The sequence below is a fragment of the Copadichromis virginalis genome, linkage group LG1 (genome assembly GCF_057382275.1).
Source record: "Copadichromis virginalis isolate Kocher_CV1m ecotype Utaka linkage group LG1, C_Virginalis_male_GT1.1, whole genome shotgun sequence".
NCBI classification, from domain to species: Eukaryota; Metazoa; Chordata; class Actinopteri; order Cichliformes; family Cichlidae; genus Copadichromis; species Copadichromis virginalis.
The window spans coordinates 15,769,353-15,787,872 of NC_140618.1; the positions used below are offsets into that span (position 1 = coordinate 15,769,353).

Here is an 18,520-nt window from a genome sequence, read left to right on the forward strand (position 1 = left end):
CAGCAGGGAACAAAGATGACCTGCAGATCAATCACTGTTGATCTTCTGGTCATAAGAGCCGTTTCTGTGCTATGGTTGATTCTGAAACCTGACTGGTACTCGTCATATATATTGTGACTTGAAAAATATCAGTTCAGTTGTTTCCAAACAAAAATCTTTTTAAACATGTCGCTTAAAAAGGCAAATTCTAAAAGAAATATGTCTAGCAGTATTTCTAACCTAACCTAGATGCCACAGCTTCATACCAGGTGAAGTTTTTAGCCTAGTCCTCAAATAAAAGACAAATTCAACAAAGATTTCTACTGGAAAAAAGTTTTTAGTCTAACTTGCATCACTACTGCTTCCACAGACAGACTTAATCAGGCCAGCGTCTGTTCTATGAATCAGATTAGTCCCTTCTGTTAACATATCTGCTTTCTTTACGCAATCAGGACATGTAGCTTTAGATGTGCTGCTTAAAAAAAAGATTCAGAAGAAAATGTTAGAATACAGAACAAAGTGCGATACTGTCATTTATTGATTTCCACTGACACGGTACAGAAAGAGCCAGAGGCTTGATTTTTTTCAATTATGCATTCCAATAGAATAATATTCATGCCTGATAAAGATAACAGTTCATTACAGAAAGAAGAGAAAACAGTGTGCAGGTGGCCTTCCAATTACCCTTTGCCTGGCTTACATGCCGTTTCAATATTGGTGCCACAGGTTTTATCTTTACTGACAGAGTAAAAACACAAAATATATAACTGTATTTTCAAAGTCTTTGACCAAAATTAAACACAATGCTCAATTCTGGCCAATAGAAAGTTTAGATACATAGGTTGTAGGCTTGTTTGCACAGGTCAGTAACCTATCTTTACATTGTGTTTTTCTTTTAGCAGTAAGACAAAAATAAAGAAGGTGAAATTGCTCAAACTGTGTTTTTGGGTTACCAAGGCAAAACTGTAAGGCAGGCACCTTTTAGATGCATTTTTGCAGGTGACAGAGTCACATTTGCACAGCTTGCTACAAAAATGACTTTCAAATGGTTTATTTCCAACTATCAGTTTGCCACCTTTATGTTAAGCATTAAACTGTTTCCATAGTAAACGAGAGAGTGAAGCTACATGCATTTAAAGAACGACAGAACTGAATCGTTTCTGGCAGTGCAAAATGAAGACGGCAGCAAGGCCAAGCGTCCACTTGCAGAAACTGCTTAAATGAAATAAAATGTGCTTACATTTTTGCCATTTGACATCATTGTGTCATAAAAACAATACAAAATCTGAGTGCAACAAAGGCCCTGGTGATAATCTTTGCATTAATTACTTTTAAGTCTTCCTCCCAACAACACACCTTAAACACAGCCACCTAGTATTTCTATACATTTTAGTCAACCCTAAAGCAGAAGTACAGTTTGGTGATCTATAACAGCTCCCATTTGGGGGTTTAAACTCCAACTACTGTTTTAATGACCCACAGATGCTTTTACAACACGCATTCTTGCTAAAGGTAGCACTTCCTAAAATGTGGAACTGTTACCATCGGTTTTAAACTACGGTTTGAATTAGCTTACAAGTGTGCACAAATTAGATTAAAAGACGCACTTCTCTTTGTATGAAATATTACACCAATTCTTGACAATAAAATGTAGAAGTTAAGGATGCCACCCTCTACTTTATTACTGTAAAAGCTATACACCTTGCTATCTTAGTGTATTTTACCATCCTGTCTACAACTGTATAGGTCATTTCTGCATCGATGCTGCGTCTGGAAGAAGAAAATACCAACAAAGTTTAATAATGCATCTCTTGACAAAAAGGCAATAAAAGCTACTGTGCTGCCCCCTTTTATTCCTGAGAGCAAAGGGACTCTGATCCAGGATCATAGTACCAATGTCTTCACTGTGACTTAAGAGGCAAACTGGTCACATATCAGCACCCCGATTTAATGATACACTGAACAGACTGAATAGCTGGTTCCTTGCCAGTTTAACCTGTGGCCTATTTGGTCAACAAGCCCCAGTAGAAGACACAGAAAAGAAAAGAAAAGAAAAAGCCACACACAAAGAAAACATGAACAGTCAAACATGCAACACTTCCTGCTTCTTTTAAACGAGCAAAAGATACTTGTTATTCATTAAGGAATAGTTCTTTGCATTCTCCTCTCTGGTGCTACAGAGTACACGATGCATGGTCACATTTTCACAGTTTAGACATGAACGAAAGAAGCCAGAATATCTGAGGATTTAAAAATGCATCAGCTGTGAGTAACAACTGTTCACTTTTTTGTACAAAATTTTAAATCATGAACAACTGCCCGGGGCGACGCTGCGTAGCCATAACTGCTGCCAAAGAAAAAGGATAGGAAACTGTTAATTGACAGGTCCACAAAACAGTGAATGAATCAGACTCACCAGGAAAAGGACAAAAAAAAATTAAATTGGGCTTCAGAAAATAGACCGTTCACATAAAAGCTTTGTATCTTAAGAAAGGCTGCATAAAAAAATGTTTTCATCTTTCTAATGGTGGGATTTTGTTTTTATGCAATGTATGAAAAGAAACCAAAACCAACATTTTAAATGTAGTTCAAGTTTGGATGAGAAACAAATCAGATGCTGTATTCCTCTCATTCAAACAATGCAACCCCAATGTGTCTCCATTTTTTATCCAGGTCTGACAGGAAGTAGGCGGCTGTAGATACAAAACGTGGTCCTCATCCATGAGTTAAGGAGTGAAGACTGCTCACAGAGAAGCAGAAGAAACGGAGTGAACAAAAATATTTAAAAATTGAAGAGGTAAACAATGCATGCCATGCATTTGTGATGTGTATTTTGTTGTTGCTGCTTTTGGAGAGGTCCCTCATTGCGGACTCTCGTTACTCTTTTTGCTCCTTCAGCTCCTCTTTTTTACTTCTGCTCCTCAATTTCACGTTTGACTTCAGCTACATAATGGTGATCTTTTCCATGAGCCACCTCCATGACAGCGAGAGCCTGAAGACAGAAAAACAGATTAGATGCACGTTTGCCTTGACAGCTGATCAAATGTTGAATGTAATAGCATTTGAATGTCAATACAGTGATGTAGCTTCAGACACCAAAGTTAAAATCAATGTATCAAAACATTTACTGCTTCCGCTAGATTTAAGAGGGTAAGTAGCAGCCAGGTCCTGCTGCTCAACTGTACTTGATTAACTGATGATGAACAAGTGTGGCTGCTTCTATAAAACAAATAGTTTTGGCAGTTTACTGGTCTGGAGTGATCTTTCCAGGAGTGGAGGTCCTTTCAAATTCACCAGAAGTCAGATCATTCACTGCTCACCAAAACTGCAAAAAACCTAAGAGCTATATGGCTCAGATGCTACAGACCCCAGGTAGCATGTTAAATGCTAAAGTACACTCAGAAATAAAACGAACAAGTATGGTTGGAGAAAGGGTGATTATTTACAGCCACAAGCTAGAGGACCAGGGCACCTTGCGGTCTCCGGTTGACTGTGACCAACATATTCTATGTATACCAACATATTCTAGAGTCATATGTGAGACCATCTGCCCAATAGTCAAAGCCTTACTATCAAGACTGTCATGAAACAGGACAATGATTCCAAGCACAGCAGCAAATCTCAAACTGGAATGTTGTGCAGGGACCTTAAGAGAGCTGTGCATAAACAAATGTCCACAAACCTCAAGCAACACTGTAACAGAGTGGGTTCAAATTCCTTACTTCAGGTTACCACTGTTAAACATTGCTCAACAGACCACTGAATCATGAATCATGGGGTTTACTTAGTTGGTCATGGGACTACGTCTACTCCATTTCCACCCTGACTTAGTTCTAGTACATGCAGAGACGCTCATAAGACACAAAAACAGGACAAAGAATGAACAACTGTCCACTCATCGGTCTCTCCGTGGTCGCTTGTTGCATTTCAAATGCTTTTGCAGCCAACTGCTTACGCAATTGATCTTTTAATACACCAAATATTTATACATGCATTCACCTTCTTCAGAGCTTTGACTCCTTGGGTCTTCTTCTCGAGCCCCAAATACAGACGCCCTAGCTTCAGATACATAGACGCCACATTCAGGGAATACGCTGGATAGTGAACACTGCAGAAAGAACATAATCATCAAAATGAGCTGAAAACATCATCGTAAAAAAAAAAAAGTTAAAACCACATTTTTGGTAGTTTACTGTACATGTACCCAGCTTAAAGGAATAAGAATAAAAGGTGGTTATGGGAGTGGATAACTTAGTTAAGGTGACAAATCAAGAAAGACCCATAGCAACTGGTAAAATACAATCAGAGAAAGAGAGGAACAAAGTGTCTGCTTTATCTCCAAGACTCTTAGTGCAGGGCTTACAAGATAAAAACAAGTTTTTCTTCTTTTTATGCAATACGAAAACAACTTTGATACAGTTACAAATTATAATGTACCATTGTAGACAGTGATTGAATTAATCTAGTCTTTATGACTTGAATTTCCAACAGATCGATTTACCTGTACGGTTGAACGATCTTCTCTCCGTAGCTCATAGCGCCATCCCAGTCCTGCATGTACAGGCACACCCCCATGGCCTGATACATCATGTGCAGCATGTAGACATTTGTGTCTGCAAATATAGCTCCCATCTTCTCCAGGCTGAGCTCACACATTTCTAGCAGCTCACTGGGGGGTGCAAGAGAGTCAAGAAATAATGACACAGAAAAGGCAGCGCAAGAAGAGGAGGCAGCAAAGCTGTCAGAGATCAGGAGAAAGACGAGAATACATTATAATAAGAGAAGGATATTTTTGTAGTGTTTGGCACGTCTGAATTCTTCAATGACATTTTTGGCATAACGGACCATGGATCGGATTTCCTCAGTTTCTGGCGGAGGGTTCAGCTTCCTGATCTCCATTTTTGCCTTGTCCTAAAGACAGAGTGAAAAAAAATAATACCGAGTTTTATAACATTGCATCTTATACAAGACAGTCTTTGGGGGAAGCTATGTTAAAACATAAGAGTACCAAATATAAACAGCTGTACTGTCTGACAACAGCACACTGGGAAAGAAACAAAATTAGACATACAAATATCTCAGTATGCATTAACCAGTAGTTCTGCTTGGATTTTAGAGCACAACATTAAGTCACTGCTTCATAATGCAGTGCATAAAGTAAGCTAATTACAGTCAGATATCATTAAAAGGCAATTCCAGTAAAACCAAAAAAGACCTAAGGAGGGATTTTAGTTTTTCTGAAACTTTCAGATTTCATTCCAAATGTAAAAATGTGCAGAAGTCAAAATGATGCAAAAACATCTTGTCACATGCTAAGTACCATTTCTATTCTAAACAGAACATGATAAACTCACAGTACCTTAGACCTGGAGGTGCACTCTGTGCACTGGCATGTGAAAAAATAGGAATCCAGCAACCTCTCCTTCCTGTCCTCTGTGGGGTAGAGCAGGTCTATGTAGCTGTTAAATATCTACAGAGAGAGACATGACAAAAACAACCTACAATAAGAGACTTTTACACTTCTGTAATTGAAGGTTTCAAAATGATGTATTTACTTGCCTCTTCTCCAGGGTTTATCTCTTTAACAGCTCTGACCTCAGCTACTGTGCCTTTGTAGGTCACTATGACATTGGGACTACAGCTATGATTCATCAGTGCTACACTGGAAGGAAGAAGGAGTGAGAGAGACAAGTGAGAGAAAAGCTGTAAAATTAAAAAGACACTGATAAAACACTACATTTAGCAGCTTTGTGACACTGGTACTACAGCTCTGTGGGGTATCACATGCAGTTCTGCCATGAATACTTTTATTTTTTGTAAACTGTATTCAAGAGGGCAGCCAAGTGTGAGCACTATTTGCTTTTCCAAGTTTTTAAGGTATTTTAGTGGCTGATCAGATACCTCTTGGTAGAATTGTTGTCAGCTATGAAGTAGTAATATGTAAAATGACCATAAACAGTTGCTTGTACATGCTTCACATAGCATGAAATAAACAGACAAAATAAATAAAGTGATCTATAAATATAAAAACCTCCTATAAAACAGGCGAACTGTCACTGAGAAAGTGGGATGACATATTCAGGGGAATGAAAAGAGGAATTTAATCTTCTAAAATGTCCACACAGAGCGCTGAATGATGACGACATGTTAGCTGCTTACTCAGGAAAAACAGCTGATCCCAGATGTGAGAGTTCCTCGTCCTCTATGGTAAAACCATTACAATTAACCTGAAGGAAAAAAAAAAAGCAGGGTTCAGCAACACGAAAACACAACTTGCATCAGCCTCGGCTGTGCCGTGCCACCCACTTCAGTGAGGAAGAGGAAATTGGAGATTAAATGCAGCTGTGTGATAACAGGCCAAAGAGGTTTCCATTGATGTAGCTTGAAGAGGTGGGAGACAGCCCACTGCCAGACAGATATAATTAAAGCGCTCAAAGCTGCAGAGTTAAATGGCAAAGAATCAGTGGGCGTGTGATACAGAGCCTAGTTAAAACAAACATGCACTCCTTTATGTCTTTCTGCCAACAAGTGCAGGACAACTGAGAATGGATGGAGGGCTGAAAGATGAAGAGATGGTTCCAAGTTCCCCTAACCCCCAAACAGTATGAAATAAAGATTCTTAGTGGGAGAAGGCTTGAAATCAACTGATGTTAAGCTAGTGTTCAAGTACGGATTATCAGGTGTTTGGGAAAAGCGCTGCCATACGAACAAGGTACAAATTCAGAAACAGGGCAGCTGCATCTGCGTCAGGGTGTCCAGGTTAAAGTGCACACCACTAACTGTAACCTGAATCTCCACCATTTGAGACCAGCTGTGCTGCATGTTTCCAGTCTCTCTGCACTGTTGACTGTCAAAAAGGCAAACCAGTGCAGTGTAGTGATGTCATGCAGACATATGTTTAGTACCATAAAAATAATGGAAAATAATGCAGACTGTGGGCAGGGAATGGCTGATGTAGCAGTCTCAGTGATAAAGGTAAACACTGCATTGGCGCCGCCATGAGATTTTAGTTTTTGGATCCATTGGTTCACTGACAACTCGAACAGCCATCTGGTGTTTCTTCATTGATACCTGTGCAAATAGCTCCGTGAGAGCCTGTTCATCAGGAAGGTTACTGATGTGTCTGGAGTAGAAGTGATGCAGCGCTGCTATGTCTGTCTGGTTCATCTCCTCCTTTTCGCTGTCCATCTTATCTAAATCTGTCAAAGAGAAAAAGATTAAAAAGAATAAGGGACAAAGGGCTGACAAAGAAGTGAGAAAATTAATAATTACATGAAAAGCAACTGACAATATAACAGACCAGACATTGGGCTTAACATTACTGAGATTTATTTAATTAAATTTATTCACATTTATTTAAAAGAGAACCAAACATGTAAATAATAAACATGTACTACTGAGTTGTCTCTCATTGGCAGGAAAAAGTGAACAAGCAGCTGACTTAAAGTTTGATATTTAAGTCAGCAAAACGTAAATATCAATATAACATTTGACCATTCAGTTACACTGGACCTCTTGCAAAACATTTGATCTTTTTTTCCAAGCATAAAGAAATATATGCATTAAACTGATGATTCAAATAATAATAATAATAATAATAATAATAATAATCTGGTTCCAAACGGTAAGCAGATGAGAACACCTCAGTGTTAATAAGTGTTAAACACAGCACCACTATGAGCCGTCTGTCTTTGCCAATCACACAAACCCACTCAGACACAGACGAGTAGCAGCAGGCAGCAGCTGGCCAACCATTTGTTTGGTTCGCATGAGGGACAAGTATGAAGGTTAATTCTCTAACAATCCCGTGGTGACACATCTGAGCCGGAAACAACAGTTCAGACTAAATAATAATCCCAAATGGAGCACAGGAAACCGTTTGTTGGCACTTCGGGGAAACCAGAGCTCGTGCATGTGTGAGATTACGACCAATGGGACCTGTTTCACTGTGTTTAACTTCATTAAAACCTGAAAGTTGCACATTAGTAAAGCAGTTAGAACAACTGCAGAAAACAGAAACAAAAATGCCCTGTAAATCTTGCTGCTCGAAAACAGGCTCAGCAGAGTTTAGTTTCTTAATTATGAGCTAAAACTGAGTTATATTAACAGATAAGTGCATCTCAGCATAATCACAGTTTCCCAGTGACGATAGATGAGTTTATTGCTCAAGGGCACAGTGGCAGTAGTTGTTAAAGGAAGGGAGAGAACATGAAATTACAGAAGCCAGAAGCTTGGGATTTAGATCCCCAGTGCTTTGCACACTTGGAGTGAATGAAAGCGACAGAACCAGGACTGGAGGCTACAGCTGAGGATATTAATAGACACACTGCCACAACTGCAGAGACATAGATAGCGCGCACGCACGCACGCGCACACGCGCACACACACACACACACACACACACACACTAACTAAAAGTGCATGAATGTCTAACTAAAGTGTATGCTTATGTATTCACACTCACACACAAACGTTAACTTACGAGCTTCAAACTCTTTAAGCAGTAGCAGCCTTTCTGAGGGAGTTCGCTCTGTTGTGGCTCTCTGCAAAATGACAGTGTTTAATGAAAAAACCTGAATCATAGCGATCGCATAATGATGTAACGATATAAACTAAACTTAATTTTCCCTTTACGCTGAATTAAATTACCTGCAGACAGTTCTAGTATAAACGTTCAGCTGAGTTTAGACATTAAAGATCTTTATGGTAATACAGCAGCTTCCAAGCACAGCTCAGGGACAGCAGTGTTCATGAGCATTGTCATCAACCAAGATAAGACCTACATTTAAACGCTGTGGTCAAATTACGACACAAGAAGGCCATGTTAACACTGCACAACGACTGTTCATTTTAATCTAAACTACATGTGTGATTACACTGCGCATGGAAAACTATGTAAATTAAAGTGATGAGTCGAGTCAGATTATTGTGAAGACCCAGATCATATTTCACTCAGATATTTATTTTAAGGTTTGCTTGTTGCTCCTTCCTCTTCTTGCTGTGTTATTCATCCAAATGGTAATTACGGCGTCTTAACCATAACTCTTTATTTTTGTTATGTCGTAATATGTAGAGAACATCTATATCTCTCATAGTTTTTTTTTCCTTTTTGATTTTACTGTTCATCTCTGAGTATTCTCTGGATACTGAAACATTACTTCTCCTGCTTCTTTGTGTCACTTCACCTGTTTCATGATGATTCTTGCCACCAGTCTGACCGTTTCTGATGGACACCAGTTTTCCCCGTAGGAACACATCGCTACACACTCCAGCTTGTGCATGGGCCAATCACCTCTCTGTGCAAACACACAAACACAGTAAGTGGTAAATTATCCTTTTCTGAATAAGTGTTATAAAAGGAAAAACAACAGGATACGCAAAATTAAGACAGCAAAGAAAAGGAGAATTAAACGGACATTTCTGTCATCAAAGAGTAAATCACTGATAAATTAATGACCGAGGCAAACGTCATTCTGTCTCTGTCTGTACTTTACTGCAGTGTACAGAGTTTGATTTGTACCATCACACTAGAACTAAACAGATCGTCAATAACTGAACATTTGTCAATAACTCAGTAATGTAATGTGTTACTACACTAAATTCAGCAATCACATTACAGCTGCAGTTATGGTGCTACTTGTCTTACAAAGGTTCTTCATTGAGGACAAATAGAAAACATCTAACTGGAGCCTCTGTTGGTCCTGCACTGATGTTAGTTGATGTGCAGGGAAGGAAAATGTTGGAGTGGAGATACAGTCATTAATTTTATTGCACTAAAGAATAAGAGAGCACTGTTAAAGTGCAAACTGCTTACAGGACAGACACAGCTGCATCATGCTGCTAATGCATTATTGGCTCTTTGCAGGCATCTGCACAAGAGAGCATGCTAATGTTAAGCTAGCAAAAGGAGCACTTTTTTGAACATAAAGTACCAACTGACACCTAGTCCTAGTCAGTTCCTTGAGCTGACTTTTGAAACTTACAAAAAGACTTCAAAATCTCCATTAAAAAGACCAAAATGACCATCTTACCTGACAGTCAACATTGCAGTAGTAGGCCTGCTTACATTTACCACACTTAAAAAGGTCTTCTCTCCTGTAATGACACGAAGATGCAATACATTCAGATACTGCTGTACGTAAAAGGGACACTTTCTTTTAAACTACATGAAGAAACAACATGACACACCTGGATGGTGGATACGGGAATAAACTTTATAGTGACAGCCTTCAACTTCTTAAAAAAATGACAATAATAAAAATTCAACCTGGTATTAAACGAGAAGGCCGTGACAGTTTGTTATCGTCTGGGACATAATAGGGAACATAAAGATGTTTAGTGTAATTTTAATCACATCTGGGTCACATGCATTGGATCTTAATTTCAGATTAAATTCTCAGGAGCGTCTACAAACATTTTCAGTTCACTAATTATGTCAGATAAGGCACAAGGTACAACACGGGGCAAATATACACACTTGCGTACATGCCTTCCAGTGCACGCCTGTCCTGGACTTGACTTCTCATCTCATGGCTCCTCCTCTTTTGGGACACACGGACGCCTATATTTAGCACCCTAACCTTTCAATGCTCTACAAACCTTTTAATGGCTTCTTTGGTAGGACGCATGTGTGTGTAAGAAAGTGTCAGTAAGAGTGTCACAGAGAGTGAGTTCATATAATGCTATAAAGTGTTGTGAAGGGATTTTAAAATTAAACTGAATCTAATTTCCTGTCATGTTTTTGATAAAGTGTGCCTACACACTCCTCCTACACATGATGCTCTCTGAATGCTGTAGGCCACTCAACAGCCTACACGGTTACTGGTGCAAGCGTGCTAGCTTTGGCAGTCTGATATTACAAAGGCAGCGCTTTGTCAAGTGTGTGCATGGACACAGTCCCTCCCACCCTCCAGAATTAATCCCCAAAAAGTTGCAAAACAACAAATATAAACGAAGACAAAAAATAAGACAAGACATAGTGCAGAAAATCTAAATTAAATAGAAAAGTCTAAGAAACACAAATAATAACTATGAGACACAATACACCCATGTAGAGAGAGGAAATGACTACAAATTACCATAAAGCCACACAACATTATACAGACATCCGCTACATGCACAGCTGGAGACACAAAAACAACATTATGTAGTTCGTTCTGGGGGGACAAGTGAGGATCTTTAACAGGTCTGTGCCCAGAGCACGTGTTGTATAAGACAAGCAGACACGTTATACTATGGCATCAATAGGGCTGCAAATTTACCAAGTGGTCCTTTAACCAAGTATGCGACCTGTAAATACTGATAACCTATTTAAGACTATATAGGGTATATACACAGTACTTAAAAAGCACTGTATCGTTTTAAAATCCACTCGTGTTTTACTCTCTTGACTCCGCAGTGCTACAAACAAAAGCTGCAGCATCTGTCAGGTGAGCTGGCTCGTCTCACTGACCCACTTTAATCAGCTGAGTAGGTGCACAGGGGTTTAACTGCTAACGTAGCTGTAATGAGGTTAGCTGGCGGTGAACTGGACGTTACCCGCTCCACTCAGTTCTCCTTTTCACAGAGGAAGGCGCCTGCTCGTAACTACCTGTTACAAGAGGGGTCTGTCAGCTGTTTGAGTGAGGTGAGGTGCAGTTTTACCTGGTGAAGCAGTGTTCACAGTGCGCTCCCCTCTCATTCACGGTCAGCACGTAGGAGTAGGCAGGACACGCGAACACCAGCTCCCCCACCGCGAAGTGTCTCAACGCCCGCAGGCCCCTGCCTTTATCCGGGCTCAGAAACCTCTCCGTCCCTTCTATGCCTTCGTTCTTCATGGTATATTTTGTAACGATTCTCCGGTCCCTTACACAGACCACCACCTGTGACTGCTGACCGCTTTAATCAGCCTCTGTCTGAGCTCCTTCTTCCTCCCTGCCCCTCCATGTGTCCGGAGCGACTGCCATCGCCCCCTGCTGGAGAGGCGACGGTAAGGACAGTGCGGCTGCACTTCTGTCGTGAAACGCTTGAATATTTAAAAATATATCCGGTGAATTAAAGATTGTATAAGAAGAAAAATCTAACTGCATAAAAGCACTTACACCATACTGTCTTATTTAAAACTTTCAACAATGTAACATAAAGCAACAAACTAAAGAAGACCTGGGAAAAAGATGTTGTCTCTGCATCTGAAAATGAGTCATGGGAAAACAATATTTAAAAAATTAGTCAGGGATACCACGGGCAAATTTATCCAGGATAAAATCATTAATCGGTATTACTACGCTCCTTTCAGATTACATGAAATTGGTTTAATTAAAGATGTGTCATGCTGGAAATGTAGGACAGAAAGATGGACTTATGTGCATGCATTATGGAATCGCGCCAAAGTTTTTCATTTTTAGAGCGATGATTTGGATTGTATGGGCCAATAATTTAAGTCTGATTTGCCAACGTCACCACAGATGTCTCCCCTTGAAGATGGAGGTCCTTTAGCACAGTTAAACAAGTGCGTAATAAGAGTATTGATAGTGGATCTAGTTACTTGTACCTCACTAATCCCTAAGCTTTGGAAAGAATCTCAAATTCTGACAATGAAAATGTGGATGCTGAAATGTTGGGAAGGCTTAATTGTAAAAATGAGATGCCAGAGAGGAGTGGAGCAGTTTATTATGAGTCCTTATCTAAAGAAAAAAACAAAGTATAATTTGATGCAACTCCAATTGCATGTATTGGAGTTTAGCAAGTGAATATTACCCACTAACTTATTGTAAATTGTCTCATACACCTCCCTCACATCTGTGTCTTTGAAATGCCATTTTCTTTACTTTCTTTTTTCCTGTGATGCTTCCTGTTTTGATGTTTCTATCTGCTCCAGTTATTCCCTCACCCCCTGGTACTTCTCTATTTTACTGTCCTCCTTCTTTCTGATGCTGCTGTCCACTGGGACTGCCACATCAATCTGTGGTCTTCTGCTCCTTGTCAACCACCAACATGTCTGGTTGGTTGGCCAGCAGCTGCTTGTCTGTCTGGAACTGGAAGTCCCACAGGATCTTAGTCCTGCTGTTCTCAACCACCTTTAGTGAGGTCTCCCACTGGGACTTGGGGACTTTCATTCCAAATGTGGCACAGATGTTCCTGTACACTATGGTAAATGGCCTGTATTTGTATAGTGCTTTACTTAGTCCCTAAGGACCCCAAAGCGCTTTACACTACATTCAGTGATTCACCCATTCACACACTGGTGATGGCAAGCCACTAAATTGTGCCTCTCAGTGTATGCTGTCCCAGCTTGGATCTTGATGCTATGTGTAATCTCCAGGGGGACCATTGCACAGTTTGCATATCTTGGGTCCTGTCAGCTGTGGTAGATCTGGTCCTTAGCTCGTGATCAGAACTTCTGTACTGTCCTTAAAGTTGACCTCTTAAGCCACTGGTAGGATTTCTTGATGTCAGCCACTTCCTCTCTCTGTCGATAATACATCCCACGCAAGGGAGTGATTGTCCATGATTGTTCCTCTTCCTGTTCCTCATCAGTATCCATCTTCAGCTGCTTGAAGCATTCTTGGAGATCTTCCTGATCTATTTGCAAATGTGTCATCTTTCATCCTGGATTGTAGTGACATGCACTAATCCTTGCCCTCCCTCTTTCTGTTGCTCTTAGAGCCTCAGGATACTGGACTGGACTTCAGGTGGAGACCTCTGTGCATTGTGACGAGTTTTTGTGTCTTGACATCAGTAGCATCTATCTCTTCCTGTGGACGTCTTATTATTTCAGGTGGCTATCTGATGACCTTATGTATTAATGACTTGGCTCTTATTCCTCCATTCAGCTGGCTTCTCAGTACCTGGCAAGAGGGATCAGGGAATTGATGTTTCGCTCACTCTTGGTGTGCAGCTTGATGTCATGATGTCTTGATCCTACCTCAATAATCCAGGTAAGAAAATCCTGGATGATGACTTATTCGGTGTCTCCAGACTAAAGAAGTCACATGGATTACTGATGAAACATTTCTCCCACTGAAAAGACTGCATCCAGATGAACACGATCAACTTTCTGGGATTTTAAATGGAAAAGTTTGTTTTATGGTCTTATTTAATAGTTTTTGCGCACTCTTACCCTGTTTGATCTTAATAACTACTAAAATTGTAAACTTTTTTTTTTCCAGGAGGGAAGCAGTCATAGATGTGAACAGATGCAGAGGGCCTGCATCAGGTTACTATAATAGTGTGAGTTACAACTAGATAAGCAGTCTTCAGCAAGGTAACAGCACACTGGTATAATAAGGACTGTCTTTAAATAAATAATATTCTAAATTTGATTGCAAACAAACGCAAGGCTGCAACCCATCAACACCTGGAACTCAGTGGTCGAGTGAGAGACTAAATAAGCTTGAATGAGAGTAAATCTGGGAAGGTCAGCTCCAAAATCCTGCCAGAAGACTTTCCAAGAGTTGGGGGTGTCAGCGTCCATTAAGTTTAAGAAGGCTAAATAGATGCAAGCATGCAAGCTTTGGTGGTCTTATGCTGCTCTGATTCAAGAAAAACAGCATTTTGTCAGCTGTGCGTATGTACAGTTTGCTAATCTGTCCAATGTAGCACAGCTCCAGGAGTTCCAAAGGTTCAGGAAGACCTGGTTACACATCCAAAATATATATAAGGTAATAATGTATAACATGACATGGACACGAAGCAAGAGATGTAAATGAAAACACACATTACTGAGAAAAACCGAGCAATCAGATGATCCCCTGTAAGGAACCTCTTGGGAAAAGCTGGGAGGAAGGATTGCTGTTTAACAGGAAGAACCAGGCTCAGGGAGAGGCAGCCATCTGCATCGAGTTGTTGGAGGGTGAGAAGAAAGAAAAGAGAAGCACCAAGAAAACCACAAAGTCAATGACTTCTTGTGGTGCTAAACATACATAGGGCCTAAAATATATTTATCTCAAAGGTTTAGGATGAACACAGTCTGGATATATTTATATTTGTCATCATCTTATATAGATCAGTAAGTCCATATACACCTCTCAAAAGAATTAAAGAAACACTTTTTAATCAGAGTATAACATCTTCTGGGATATTTATCTGGTCAGTTAAGTAGCAGAGGGGGTTGTTAATCAGTTTCAGCTGCTTTAGTGTTAATGAAATTAACAACAGGTGCACTTTGAGGGGCAACAGTGAGACAAAAATAAACATGCTGATTTTACAGGCAAAATCACTGACATTTTTTTTTTTCCTCATCTTTTCTGACTTTTTTTTTCCCTACTAGTTTTGGATTTAGCTAGGTTCAGTGTCATTTTTGGTAGCATGAGGCGATACCTGGACCCTACAGAGGTTGCAAAGATAATCCAACTCCTCCAAGATGATGCATTAATACGTGCCATGGCCAGAAGGTTTGCTGTGTCTCCCAGCACTGTCAGAAGTATGGAGAAGATTCCAGGAGAGCTGGACAAGGCCAAAGGTGGTCCTCAACCCATAAGAAGGATGGGTATCTAGAGTTAAAGATGAGCACTGTCAGAGCTACAAAATGACCTCCAACAGACCACTGGTGTGAATGTCTCTGACCAAACAATCAGAAACAGACTTCATGAGGGTGGTCTGAAGTCCCAGCATCCTCTAGTGGGACCTGCCTGACATCATGGAGCCAGATTGGCATTTACCATAGAATACCATAATTGGCAGGTCCACTACTGGCACCCTGTGCTTTTCACAGATGAGAGCAGGTTCACTCTGAACACATTTGAGAGACGTGAAAGCGCCTGGAAAAGCCATGGGGAATGTTGCTGCCTGTAATATCTTTAATCGTCAGTGGTGGTGGGTCAGCGTTGGTCTGGGGAAACGCATCCATGGAGCGACGCACAGGCCTCGACAGGCCTGGCAACAGCTCCTTGGACCTTCCTTCAGACAATCTATCATCTCATTAAGAGCATGCATACATACAAGCACATGGGGGCCATACAAACAAATGGGAACTATTTTGAGTTGCTGCAATAAAATGTATTAACCTTCTGGAACATTTTTTTCCACTTTGATTTTTGGGGTGACTTTGAATTCAGTCCTTTGTAAGTTGATAATTTTAATTCCCATTAAACAATGTGGCACTCCTTTATTCCTGACACATTACTCAGTCCATATCAGTATAGGTATCCAGCATCTTATTTCCCATTGAGATCTGATGTCTTTTCAAAATGTTCCCTTAATTTTTTGAGTAGTGTAATATACAGTCATATTTTTAGGCTGTACATCTGATTTGGGGCAGACTAATGGAAGAAATATAAGTCTTCATTTTGTTAAAATTCAAGGGATGCTTTATAATGTACATAATATACACTCACGAGACACTTTATTTTGTCAGTCTTGCTAGTATCGGGTTGCATTTAGCAAGGTGCTGGAAATATTCCTCTGAGATTTTGGTCCATAGTGACATAATAGCATCACACAGTAACTGCAGATTTGTTGTCTACACACCCATGATTCCAGCACATCTGAAAGGTGCTCTATTGGGTTGAGTTGTATTGGATTGTCATCTTGAAGAAACCTGTTTCTATATTTGTCAGCTGCATGGCCACGCTGCTAATCATGATGCACTCAATCCTGATGGCTGCAGGCATCAGAAGATGGTAAACTGTGGTCAATAAATCCTTTGACCCATAATCAATAGTCAAAGTTACTACTAAGGGGCTCAAAGTGTCACGGTAGAAATCTAGAGACATCAGCTGTACCTAATAAAGTGACTGGTAGTAGATTATCTGTCATTATCTATTAGAGTCACACTGTGCTGCCAAATCATTCATTTCTAAAAGTCTTGCATTAATTTTGCTTTGTCACTCATATGCTGCCTTGTAGCACAATACTCACACTAATGCACTCGGCCAGCGCGCTACAATGCTTGACTGACGGATGGAAAACTTTTCTTCTTTAAATATTAAAGCCTAAGAATACATGTAAAATTCATGCACAGCTGCCACACTGCAAATCGCTAAAAGATCAACCAATGAAGGAAAACTTGAGAGAACTGGATTTACTTCCAGCTGACAGATGGATTCAACAACACTTAACCTTTTAATCCCTGTACATATGGTGCATGTTTAGGGTTGTCGACTGTCAAAACTTGAACAGCAAAAATAAAAAGGCAAAACACGTCACACACTTTTGTTTATATATATATAAATGTATTTATTTAAGTTAATCATTTCTCCTCATTCAAAGTTGAATTTCTGCATTATCTATAAAACAGGGAACAGTTAGAAGCGCTGTACAGTCTGACAACAAAACTAGGAACTGCAGCTGAGTACACTGTGTATATATGTACATACTGTACACACACTGATGTAGGTATATACAAAAATATACACTTTTACATGTGTGAACCCTCGGGTTGCATCAGCCACCTCGTAATGTGAATACCAGCCATTCAGAGCCACATGCCTCTCAGAAAACACATTAACCCACCAGCTCACACCCCACCCCATATCCCACCCATATTGATTACTGTTATTATCTGTCATTACCAGTTGATGAGACTTTTACAGTGTATTGTCTGCTGTGCATGATCTGCCCCTATTGTGCCCCGACTCATTTACATTGGCACAGCCGCTTGTAGAAGACGGAGAAGCTTAAGCAGTCCTGAGCTGGATGTCTCAGCAGGGCTTTTCACTTATTAGAGAGAGGGCCCTTCTTCTGTTAATCCTATGAGGGGATTTGAGGTGGGCCGATAGGGGGAAAACGTCCCAGGTTTTTGACAAGTCGTGACTGAACTTTTCTCCGTTTAAAGGAAAAGCTGAATGAACACAAAGATTTTGCTTCAAGCTTCCTTTTCTTGTTTAACTCTAGCAAATAACCCCTAGTCTAGTGTCTAGTGGCTCAGTGGGTAGGATGCTCTTATTTACTGACTCAAGCTCACGTTTTATGTTATTAAAGAAGACGACCATCTGCAGGATTGTCAGTAATATTCTTCTTACTCGATGTTTTCCCTTGTAAATTTATTTCAATAGGCATTTTTTGGTTTGTGCGTCATCATTTTGGCTCATACCTAAAATTATTTTTTATACGCACAAGATCACTTGGTCATAATTGGATCACAACCAAAACAAAATGTTCTGCATTATTGTGATGCAGCCTAGCACGCTTTAACTTTTGATTAAATGGCTCCAAACAGGTAAACGCACTACGAAAAGATGGAACCATGATATGATACTGGGGATGACTTTTGTTGAGCTATGTTTCAGAGTTGTTACTCCTCTAATGGATATTTTAAAGAATATTTTAAAGTTTTTAAGACATGGAAACACGCAAACGACCATTTTTAATCCCCTCTCTATCATAAAACTGACACAAGACCAGCAGATAACAGCAGTCCTGGCCACAGTGGCTTCTACAAGTTGAGACTGGAGGGAAGATACTCATTACACTGCAAGCAACCTGTCACGGAACAAGTCCTCCGAGACTGTTTTCCAAAGACTTTCACCCCTTCTTATTCTTCATCATACAGCAAATTCGGAAAAGGAAATTTGGCACGTTGTGCAAAAGATGTAAACATTTAACCATCCTTTTGAAATGAGGC

At 40.1% G+C, this 18,520-nt stretch overlaps 1 protein-coding gene across 1 annotated transcript; it reads right to left on the reverse strand.

Moving 5' to 3' along the window:
* Positions 1 to 494: 494 nt before the first annotated feature.
* smyd2a (SET and MYND domain containing 2a) lies at positions 495 to 11,922 on the reverse strand. The gene is made up of 12 exons (XM_085452460.1): positions 11,623 to 11,922; positions 10,011 to 10,074; positions 9,165 to 9,275; positions 8,462 to 8,522; positions 7,051 to 7,178; positions 6,139 to 6,206; positions 5,539 to 5,641; positions 5,339 to 5,449; positions 4,770 to 4,890; positions 4,481 to 4,655; positions 3,979 to 4,087; positions 495 to 2,971 (listed from the first exon to the last, which is right to left on the reverse strand). The coding sequence occupies exons 1-12, from the start codon at positions 11,793 to 11,795 to the stop codon at positions 2,888 to 2,890; spliced, it is 1,308 nt and encodes a 435-aa protein (XP_085308586.1). The 5' UTR covers positions 11,796 to 11,922; the 3' UTR covers positions 495 to 2,887.
* Between the last annotated feature and the right edge of the window lie 6,598 nt (positions 11,923 to 18,520).

Excerpts from the sequence above, each read along its gene's own strand:
- smyd2a (XM_085452460.1), bottom strand. The coding sequence starts at position 11,795 with ATGAAGAACGAAGGCATAGAAGGGACGGAGAGGTTTCTGAGCCCGGAT. Across the intron at positions 10,075-11,622 it reads TGTGAACACTGCTTCACCAG|GAGAGAAGACCTTTTTAAGT; the intron begins GTAAAACTGCAC and ends GTGTCATTACAG. Across the intron at positions 4,656-4,769 it reads ACGTGCCAAACACTACAAAA|CCCCCAGTGAGCTGCTAGAA; the intron begins ATATCCTTCTCT and ends ACTCTCTTGCAC.